General features: G+C 49.6%; 5 protein-coding genes across 6 annotated transcripts in view; 3 read left to right on the forward strand and 2 right to left on the reverse strand.

Annotated features, from left to right (window-relative positions):
* Positions 1-38: 38 nt before the first annotated feature.
* On the reverse strand, positions 39-844 carry Pmar_PMAR018284 (conserved hypothetical protein; the record flags this gene model as incomplete). Its single annotated transcript, XM_002766403.1, has 5 exons — positions 39-149; positions 191-289; positions 335-512; positions 563-686; positions 751-844. 5 exons carry the CDS (start codon positions 842-844, stop codon positions 39-41), a joined length of 606 nt encoding a protein of 201 aa, XP_002766449.1.
* Positions 845-1,549: 705 nt separating this feature from the next.
* Positions 1,550-2,659, reverse strand: Pmar_PMAR018285 (Transmembrane protein, putative; the record flags this gene model as incomplete). Its single annotated transcript, XM_002766404.1, has 1 exon — positions 1,550-2,659. The coding sequence occupies one exon, from the start codon at positions 2,657-2,659 to the stop codon at positions 1,550-1,552; it is 1,110 nt and encodes a 369-aa protein (XP_002766450.1).
* A 1,931-nt stretch (positions 2,660-4,590) lies between these two features.
* Pmar_PMAR018286 (hypothetical protein) lies at positions 4,591-7,101 on the forward strand. 2 transcript variants are annotated; one of them, XM_002766406.1, is made up of 12 exons: positions 4,591-4,709; positions 4,814-4,883; positions 5,025-5,326; positions 5,375-5,487; positions 5,533-5,627; positions 5,680-5,799; positions 5,850-5,949; positions 5,998-6,130; positions 6,176-6,250; positions 6,593-6,698; positions 6,750-6,900; positions 6,944-7,101. In XM_002766406.1, the coding sequence occupies exons 3-12, from the start codon at positions 5,189-5,191 to the stop codon at positions 7,041-7,043; spliced, it is 1,131 nt and encodes a 376-aa protein (XP_002766452.1). In that variant the 5' UTR covers positions 4,591-4,709; positions 4,814-4,883; positions 5,025-5,188; the 3' UTR covers positions 7,044-7,101. The 2 variants fall into 2 exon arrangements, with proteins under 2 accessions (XP_002766452.1, XP_002766451.1); XM_002766405.1 differs by having other exon boundaries at positions 4,626-4,709; positions 5,205-5,326.
* A 393-nt stretch (positions 7,102-7,494) lies between these two features.
* Pmar_PMAR018287 (hypothetical protein) lies at positions 7,495-8,767 on the forward strand (the record flags this gene model as incomplete). Its single annotated transcript, XM_002766407.1, has 3 exons — positions 7,495-7,635; positions 8,326-8,461; positions 8,667-8,767. 3 exons carry the CDS (start codon positions 7,495-7,497, stop codon positions 8,765-8,767), a joined length of 378 nt encoding a protein of 125 aa, XP_002766453.1.
* A 1,632-nt stretch (positions 8,768-10,399) lies between these two features.
* The window catches only part of Pmar_PMAR018288 (tetracycline-efflux transporter, putative), a gene marked incomplete at both ends in the record, with an annotated part of 576 nt that continues 420 nt past the window's right edge, over positions 10,400-10,555 (forward strand). Inside the window, one exon of the mRNA XM_002766408.1 lies at positions 10,400-10,555. This exon is cut by the window's right edge and continues 4 nt beyond it. Within this exon, the coding sequence (XP_002766454.1) occupies positions 10,400-10,555 (156 nt within the window).

Raw genomic sequence — 10,555 nt, forward strand, 5'->3', positions numbered from 1 at the left:
ATAAAACGCATGAAGGCCTCGAATGGCGAAGTGTAGTCCTACCGCAAAGTGTGCTCATCTCTGTCCTTCTGTTGGTCGAATGGTCTAGCACCACCACCAAGGCCACGTTGGTTGGGAGGCACATAGCGGCCAGTCGTGTGAGTACGGAGCTACAGTGGTCACTGCTATAGTACGCATCGAATGGTACTACCGGAATCGCCTCCTTCTCAGCTTCGCCGTCGGCCTCTCCTTCACTTTCACCACGGAACTTAGTCCATACGCTAACCTTCTTCTTGTTGAGACCGAGGACCTACGACCGGCCATAGGCCAACTTGGTTCCTTCCCCTACTACTACTTGGTCCACACTCGCCGTCCAGAATTTCTCCTGATCGGCACCAGTCTCATCCTCAGCAGCAGCGCTGGCACCAGTAAGCTTGCTGGGCTCCAGATTGATCTCATCTTCGGTACGATTCGCAAAAGTATTATTTCTATTCGTCTCCACAGCTTTTCCAAAGGGAGTCCAATGTCTCCGTCTGATAGTATCATCTCTGCCCTCCCTACACCACCCCATGATCACTACTACCTTTCTGACTCAGCCTTGCTGCAAGTCACTCGAACAGTAGTGACCTTGACGACTCTCGTCACCTTATATACAGCACCGTCCCGCTCTTGATACTCGGTTATGCTCTTGAGACCAGTTTCAGGATCTAAAGGTAAGCGGGATATCCTAGGTCCGTCTTGGTATGATACAAACTAGGTACGGATGCTTACCAATATCCGTCTCGGTGGTGGATGGCACCTCCCGGTGGCTTGGTGATACGGGATCCTCATCAGCCCATCGCCCGGTTGTCATTACTGAAGCCATACCGCCACTGATGATTGATGTGTTGCTACTTCACAGTAGTCAAATGATTATCGCGCTCGCCATTCTAATCGATAGAGCTGAGCGGTTTCATCCATGAACAACAACAATCTTCGCATGCTCTTCCCCGGCGTCGGGTCGTGGGCTAGAGGACGACGCTATACACATGACGTCCTCGGCCCAAGTGGTGGGGTCAGCCTTAACATAACGGGAGGTACCACACCACATCGTCAGGGAGGGCGGGAGATTGGAAAATAAATCAGCTACAACTCGCCGAGAGTGCGATGTAACCTTACGGCTCGAACGATCTTCGAGGCACTACCCGTAGCGCTGACCATCAGTTCGACACAACGTATTTTTCGTTGATGTAAATGGAGTTGCGTTAGAGAGGATACGAATGTGGTGGACAATCCCGGGCAAATCCCAGGATCCTGCAAGGCGGTGTGGCGCTGATAACACGACTTAAAACAGATCCGTTCTAAATCGATTTCTCCGAACAGAACGAGGCCGACAAGCTTGTTGGTGACTGAGACGAACCGGCATCGGTTGTCATCGAGGATATCGCAAAATCCAGTATGAAATTAGCTCTTCCGTATACTCAACAACCTGGATCATCATGGACACCCAATGATACATGCTAGTCATGAAGAGGCAGACAGCTTCTACACAGGGGCTATATTACGGCGAATCATTACTTCGCTGCTATTGTCATTCCTTGGATACACGCGCGCTGACGGAAACCTTTAAGCTCTTTGCCGGCAAGTCGTGATTCGGTTCGCTGGTGCCGCTCGATGAAGCAATCTTTGCCCCAAGAATAGCCAAACTCGAGCACACTATCATGAGAGATCCGACTACACTGAGCAAACTGATCTCATCAGGTTTGGTTAAAGCTTGCCATAGAAATGTGAAGGCGACATTGGCCTGGAACAGGATGGCACAGTTCTGAGGTTTCTCAAGTTGAAGGGATCTATTGTAAAAGAACTGCGAAAGGGTACCGAAAATTCCCGTACCGATCATGAAAATGCTGCGGCTGTAACCAGTGCTAGCAACGGAGGGAAGTGTGAGAGCATCCAAGCCGAGAGCGAGGCTTGCAGCACTCTCAAATGTTCCGCAGACACCAAAGGAGAAGACCAGGCAAACGTAATGGACTGAAGAACCGATGAAGTAAACGATAATAGGAACCATACCAGAGGTGGCCGCTCCTGCAATTGTGACAATGAGGGCACTCAGATCCGTCTGGGATTCTTCAACAGTTATCGAGGAGTCGAAAACGAAACTCGGGCGAACAACAAATACAGACCCGGTGAGGCCGACAAAAAGAGCAACGACTCCAACGAAGGATACCCTCTGTTTGAGAATGAGAGCAGAATACACCGCAGTGAACACGGGATTGGTGAAGAAGATCGCGTTGGCGTTTGCCATCGGCATGCGAGCTACCGCGTAGAGCAGCAATAGGTTTGCTAAAGCTCCCACGAGACCTCTTATAAAGCAAATGAGGCGGCACCCTGGGGGACCGATGGGGTTCACTTGTACAAGTAGGGCGAAGAAGGCGGCGATAATTGTCTGAATCACCGATCGCACCAGTGTGATCTCTGAGCCAGAGAATTCTGCGGAGGCCATATAGGCACAAAGCTGCATGAGTGAAAAGAAGAACACTCCAATCATGCAGAGGAAACCTCCTAAAATTGGCGAAGTTGACGGTAGTGTTCCCTTGAGATTGGCTTGAACAGGATCCTCAGGGTCGGTATCGGACAGTGTTGCTATAGACTCGGCTGTAGACTCCTCCGACGAGATAATATCTAGTTTGGTAACAGACATGGTAGTAACGCAAGGGATGAGCGTCAGCAGGGAACTAACCTGATATGAGCGACAAATAGTGAGATGCACAGATGTCATAAACCCCTTCGTATATGACAACTCGGAACAGATCTCCAAGAGGAAACATGCAAAGTCACTTGCAATTATCATGATGTACTAAGTCTTCGACTCGTCGAAGACTTCGAGATTCTCGGGTGGTCGCGCTGTGTTCCAATCCCAGCTAGTGCCTCGCGAAGTGCGCAGCCTTGGTGGTGGTCTCCAAGTTGCAAAACCGATAGTACCGCGTTGCAACATCCGTAGTTTTCCCACACATGCGAGGAAGCCTAGCCTATTCCCCATAACGCAAATAGTCGTGTTGACACTGAGACTAGTACACCGATACCTCGTTTGATCTCCCCGAGTCGCTTCCGAATCAACTTCGCGATGATTTTCTAACAACGATCGACAGATCTTTAAGGACCTTCACTAAGAGTAGCACGGTGATTCTGTAAGATCGAACATGATAAAGCTGTGAGGTGACCTCAATCTTAGTGGTACAAACGACTTGAACACATCCCGTGGATTCGTGGTCGGTTAAGTCATCGTGAATGTCGTGGGGAGATCTTCACTTCTGGTCCGTAACACTGCTGGAATGAAAGTAGTATCCTTCCTCATGCACCTGGCGTACTCAACTCTCCGGTGGGGCGGCTATGCCACAGCTCGATGTGGTTATTCTCAGTTGCTGCGGGATACACCTCAGAGTTTCTTCTACCCGCATAGGCGTGATGGGACCCGTCGGTTTTGGCATATCTGCCCTTGAAATGAATCGGTTTTATTGGTACTATCAAATTTGGTAGGGGGAGCTGATACCCGCATTCCATGAGAAATTGAGCCACTTCGGCTATGCCTGCGCTATCATGCCTGTGCGATCTTGGACTGGCATAGCTGCCCCACCGCCCCGTGAAATTCAACCTATCGGACGTAAGATAGGCATCCTTAAGTTATGATGGACCGCAGCTCCGAGTCGGGGAATCGTACCTCAGATGCCCAATAGGTTCTGGCTAGCACGCATCCGCATGCCGCGTCCGTCTAGGCCAGTATCCAATCAACGAGTGCTCCGTATGGAATGAGAAGATGGTGATGATGACGGGAGATACTGTATCCAGATACGCAGGTAGCATCGACCTCGTCACAAATTGTCCTCTCCCTCCTAGGACTGTACCTCAACCTAACACCTCGACCACCAGTAGCATTCGATTACCTGTAGCGCCGCTACCAATGTTAAATTTTGAGCACGGAATCGGCAGCCACACGAACAAAATCATTCGCTGTGCGTTGTCGCACGCAAGGCGAGCGCTGTTGACCAACTCATCATGATTTGACGTCACGCGGTTTGTGCTCCGCTGGCGAATGACCTCTATTCCAGTGAAGTATCTAATGCCCAAGCTGTAGACGCAAGAATGGCTATCATTCTTAAAGGAGGAGTTGTTAGGATCACCCAACTCCTTTGCTACGACATTGAATTTGGTTATTTTAACGTGAATTAAAACCAAGTTATTCCGCATGGTAAGCACTCATCTACCATAAGGATGGTGCGCATCGCGGAAGGAAAGGTTCTGGTTACCGTTGAAGGAGTAAGGTTAGTGCCCGGAGTGGGGGTGGTAAGTCTTGCGATTAGATGAGTACTGAGGTCGTGTCCAACGGCACAATCCGTATGCTATCAGATGATCAGTGATAATGACCTGGATGGTAGTAGATCTGCAACGAAGGCAACCCCTATGGAATGGCAGAGGGCCGTGTTGGGGAAGGGCTGACTGTTGAAACGTGATGGGCATGATCCTCGCTGCTTGGGGTGATAGTATAGTAATTTTCGTCACATGAATGGTTTCAAAACAAAAGTGATGGATCGAGTTGTAATATCAATTTTGGCGCTTGCACTGGCCTCTCGTGGGAGACATCTTGGCATGGCCTCGACCAGTCCTTCCTCCTCTCGACTGCTACATTGACAACGATAACCTGAATGGCAACCCGCCCTAGAGAGGACGATGAAGAGTCTCTAACAGAGGGAATGGTAGTGCTAATCCTATACAGTTTCCCTTGCGCCACTACTCTAGCCTGAGCTCATTTGTGATGACTTGCGACTATATAGAGGTCCATCCAGTGGATTTTTATGAGGTACTCGGTATACTCGAGTTCAAAGCACCGGTCTACGTCTTGGTGGCGTGGTCTCCCAGCGAGATGAATGGTAAGTTAGGAGCAGAGTGGGAATTCTCTGCTTGGACGTTTTCGGGCGCAAGTTTTGCCTCGAGCAGTCGAGGAGTATGGGAGTATTTCTGGCGCAAACCTCGAATCAGGTCGAGTAGAGAGCTTGTGTATGTTCAATCAGGCGAAACCGAGCCATGTGCTATGCTGCTGGCCACGGTCCCTCTATATCGAGGCAGCTACCAAAACTATCTGATACAATAGCAACCATGGTCTTGGATTTTTAGGAGTTTTCGACATATTATATGCTAGGGAGCTTGAAATCGACTACTCTATGGGTGAGAGAATATGAGTCGGTACATAGGTCCATATCGTCCGACTTGGGAACCCCTGTTTGATCTCTTCGGCTCTTTTGATCCGGATCCAGTTGTGCAGAAGATGATAAATGAGGCTATGGAGCGTGCTCATTTTCACGGCAAGGATTGGGTATGTAGTTTGTCTGAGAAACGACCGAGGTTGATGGGCTCATCGTAGGCTTATAGACGATTGAACAAGTCGGAAAAACTCGGCTACATAAGGAATCCTCCGCCACTGGCTTGGTGTATCTACCAAGTTCCTGGGCCCAGCAGTGAATCGATCTACCAGCTGTAGTAATATGGGATTTGGGTTGAAGGCAGTAGTATTGGCAGTAGGTATCTAAATGACTGCTTTCTGGCCGAGAGCGTAGTGGCCGAATGGGGCGTCGCTAGGAGGGATGTAGATACTGAGATAAGGCAGGACATATTAAGTATGATGGAACACTCGGGCGTCACTGTCGTTGATCTCATTGCTGGACTCAGAACTGCCAAGTCCTGAGGAGACCGGCCATACGGGCAAGTTCGGGCATGATATTAATATAAGGCAGAAGCCGAAACGGGGACATCTATTTTTCCGAGGAGAACCTAGGAACACGAAAAGGAGTATGGATTCTCAAGTCGATGATCTAAAGCTTTGCTTGTCACTTTGTTAGACGTGGTGGGTCAGATGGTCGAGTGTAACAAGTACATCATAGATTTTTCCCGTCCTATTGCTATGAGGAGTCTGATCCCCCCGATACTACCGGCGGTTCGGTGAGGAAGGGGTGACTCTTGCTCGAGTGGGACCCTACTCTGGTTCAGGTCGGCCTTGCAGGACATCATCGACTTCTCAGTAGAGTACGCCTCGGAGAGGGGCCTGGATCCGGACAGCGCGCTGTCATTCCGAATACTAGTGAAAATGGCGCAGCAACCCTGGCATGTTGACGATGAGACAGTAGTACTTTGCGGTCCTCTTGGTTGTGTAGCAGAACTCCACCAGGTTAAGGAAGGAGTCCGTGTTGTTATGGAGTGGCTCGGCACGCGGCTCTTGGCCCGCTATTGGGACTATATCACGGTAGGAGATGGGATAGTCACTGGCTTATTGGATTATGTAGAGTATAGTCTACTATCTTTAAGCGTTATTGCTAGCTTTACTATATCTGTGTTGATGGACTTGTAGAATATGCATCCACTTTGGCAATCGTTATTGCCGTTGTCTTTTCAATTTATACCTACCAACTGTAGTAGCTGATCGGCGGGTTCGAGGGGCGACTGGTTGTAGCTATTTCTTGCGGCTCCGTTACAAAGTATGCGGGATGGCTACAAAGTCTTGTATTTGCGCTATGTCGACCCTAGTAGACCCTTCTGCTTGTTAGCTCTTCAATTGCTTCAGTGAAAGAGAGATTATATCCTGCAGGTAGATGCAACTCGCGTACGCTCCCATGCCCAGCTTCCACACTTTGAGCGGCAAGGCCTCGGTGGTGCCGTTTGCGTGTCTCCCCAGCAACTAGAGGCGAGCCAGGGTGAGACCTTGCCGTTATTCAGGCTGCCTAAGTCGACACACGAGTGTTCAGGATCCCCTTTTTATTACGATTCGAGGCATCCTCGCTCAGTCAGAGTACCGTTGGAGTGTCCACCGTTTCAGCTGTGGGAGCGCTTCCCGAATACAGCGTTCGGATGCGAGGAGAAGACGGGTGCGGCGCGGCAAGTATGGGTGACATTTGGGTAAGCACCCAGCGGTGGGTCGGAGGAGATAGTTGCGGTCCAGGTACCGCCTTACTGATCACCCTTCGAGAACTGAGACTTCGAGGCTTCAGGAGGAGTTGTCTTGGGCTAAGCCCGGCCTTTGCTTCATGGCCGAGACCTAATTCAGAGGCGGCTTTCGGACTGTCCATATGTGGCCTGGATTTACCACTATTTGAGTTTCTTTCCCTCTTGAGTGATGCGTTAGCACTATCTCATTAAGGTGAGTGGATATTCTTTTGCTCAGTTGCGTCGTCGTCTATGACCATTCTCAACTCGTTGGTGGTTAACCGAGATCTTGATGGATCCGTGGTTGAAAATCCGTCTACCTTTCGGCTTGTCCTGATATGTACAGTTGTATTCATCGATTTCCTTGGCGTCACACTGCCTGCCAACATTATACCTGTCATGATTGATAAGTCAACCAAAGGTCACCTCGTTGGGTGTGAGAGCATTCCCGAAGGGACAGCGGTTTCCATAGCGGCTTTTACCTATGCTATCGGTATGAGCATATCACCACCGCTCATGGGTTGGCTGTCGGATAGGCGAGGTCGTCGTCCTTTACTGTTAGCCTCGATGCTGGGTATCTCTATCTCCTATTTCTTACAAGGATCAGCGAGAAATTACTGGTGGTTCGCCTTCTTCCGGTTCCTCACTGGTTTGAGTGGAGGCGGCCGACCGGTGGCCATGGCTTATATCACAGACACTCTGACCGACGTCAAAAGGCGCACTTCGTATTTTTCTTATATCAATATGGTCCCTGGTCTCTGCTTCGGCTTAGGGCCTGCCTTTGGTGGAGTGCTGGCCTTTTTCAGCCTCTCTGCACCATTCTATTTCGTATCATTTTGGGCATGTGTGGTGTTCGCGCTGCTCTACCTCTATCTCCCAGAGTCTCTCCATCCCTCTAGGATCCGGGCAAAAAAATTGGGATCGGACCCTGGCGAGTCGCTCCTATCCGAATTGGTAGAAGACAGTCCCGAGATCGACTGTCGTGCCTTCAGTCTATTGTACTTTGTATCAGCAATGACTATGTTCTTAGTAGTGGTTATTGGTCTCATGTCCCCACTTGTACTCAGGGACTTCTTCAATCTGTCTCCACTATCGGCAGGGTTCACGTATCTAGGTGACGGAACTCTCATCGTTTTAGGAACCTTGTCATTCATTCATCTGGTCAATGAAGTGGGTTATACGAGTAGTTTTCTCGGGGCATCCAGTCTTTTCATATACGGCTTGGGTTGTCTCATCTTACCTGAGACATTCCACGACCTCTTCTTTTTTCTGGCCATCAAATATATCTTTCTCGGTGCATCACCATCATTGACGTTCGCAGCATTACCGGTGTTAGTGGTTGAATTCTCTCCACGACACCGCAGTGGTGAACTGATGGGGTACTTCACGCTATTCCAGGGAGCTGGTCGTTTGGTCGGAACTATCACGGCTGGCCTCATGTACGATGCTCACCCCTATGTACCATTTTTGACCGCTGGCGTCGGGTCACTCCTGGCTGGGTCCGCTTGTTCTCTGCTCTATCACCGAGTCCATCGTAACAGAGAGACCCTTAGCTCGTCAGAATTTTGAGTAAAAGCGACGATTCTTTGGAATTAGTTCGCTATTATTTTTTTGAAATGTATTCAAATAGTAATGCTTCTCATCCGGCAGCGGTCTCGTCGAGTATTTGGGTTGAATGAAGCTTAAAGCTGCGAGTTGCGTTGGCGAGCGAGTGGGGCATCCTACGAGCATCTTTTCAGCTCTTACCGGCCTACGAACACAATATCTTTTCGAGGCCTATTTCACTCTTGATAAGAATAGTTCTCGAGGACGGGGTATGGCATATCTTCGGGCGGCATAGCTGCCCCGCCCTGGGAGACTGGCTGTGCGCAGGCGTGTATTGTGGCGGCAGAACCGCTCTGTTCTGGCGATGTGGTTGCGCTAAGGCATATCTTGGGGTGGCATAGTTGCCCCGCTGGGATAAAGTTATTGTACTCGAGCATATCTTGGGATGGCATAGTTGCCCCGCCGGGATAAAGTGATTGTACTCGGGCATATCTTGGGGAGGCATAGTTGCCCCGCCGGGATAAAGTGATTGTACTCGGGCATATCTTGATGTGGCATAGTTGCCTCGCCGGGATAAAGTTATTGTACTCGGGCATATCTTGATGTGGCATAGTTGCCCCGCCGGGATAAAGTGATTGTACTCGGGCATATCTTGATGTGGCATAGTTGCCTCGCCGGGATAAAGTTATTGTACTCGGGCATATCTTGATGTGGCATAGTTGCCCCGCCGGGATAAAGTGATTGTACTCGGGCATATCTTGGGGTGGCATAGTTGCCTCGCCGGGATAAAGTGATTGTACTCGAGCATATCTTGGGGTGGCATAGTTGCCCCGCCGGGATAAAGTTATTGTACTCGAGCATATCTTGGGGTGGCATAGTTGCCCCGCGGGGATAAAGTTATTGTATTCAGGCATATCTTGGAGCGGCATAGCCGCCCCGTCGAGAGTAAGTGCTTGTACTCGGGCATATCTTGGAGTGGCATAGTTGCCCCACCGGCATGAAGCGACTGTACTCAGGCATATCTTCGGGTGGCATAGCTACCCCGTCGGTATAAAGTGATTGTACTCGGGCATATCTTGGAGTGGCATAGTTGCCCCACCGTAAGTGCTTGATTGTAAGCGGTATCTTATAATTTCGCCACCTCTCTGTTATGATTTTTTTCTTGCTTCGAGTTGGACCTTGAAGTTCCACTTCATCATCATCATCATCATCATCATCATCATCATCATTGAAACAATCGGAGATTCGTCAAGAAACTAGGTTGATGCTCTCTCCCTATAGCGGACTGACAACGTTTTTCACTGGAAATTGTTGTTTTCCTGAGTCTCTAATCCCCGTAGACCGTCAGGTGAGCTCAATGGGATTATAGTCAGCAGTTTAGCGAACCTCGCCAGGCGAGGTACTCCTGGTTCTGCCAGTGAAGTTATCGGAGCAGTTTTTTGACGCGTTGCGAAAATTCTCTCGAAATCTCGTGGTCTAGCTCGGAGATATTACAAAATTGTGACTGGTCACAGTCGGTGCCGAAGTTTGAGAGCATACCTCACTTGCCCATATCCTTGGGTTATGCGGTTAACTTCGCCGGAGAAACTCAACTCACCAAGAGCGGAAATGACCTCGAAAAGGTTTATTGATGCCACTGCACTCGAAGTTGGATTGCGAATGTCATGGGTTTCAGTTTTGTTCATATCGTATGGCACATAGTCTCAATAGGAGCAATGTTGTCGAGCCGGCACCACTCAGTGGCATGGCGCGGTTTCGCCTGTGTTTGGTATGCTCTGTCGTTTTCATCGACTTCATCGGTTTGTCATTACCTCTCAATATTATACCAGTGTTAGTGGATGTCAAATCACCACATCATTTAGTAGGCTGTGAAACCCTGGGTATGGGCAAGGCATATTCCATAACGTCCTTTGCCCACGCCGTTGGCATGACTATATCTCCTCCGTTGATGGGGAGGATGTCCGATAGAGTCGGCCGACGCCCTATGCTACTCGTCTCAATGCTTGGGATAGCAGTAGCTTACACTTGTCAGGGCCTCACCAAAGACTATTGGTGGTTCGTATTCTACCGCTGCATAACGGGT

The sequence above is a fragment of the Perkinsus marinus genome (assembly GCF_000006405.1).
Source record: "Perkinsus marinus ATCC 50983 genomic scaffold scf_1104296972926, whole genome shotgun sequence".
NCBI lineage: Eukaryota > Perkinsozoa > Perkinsida > Perkinsidae > Perkinsus > Perkinsus marinus.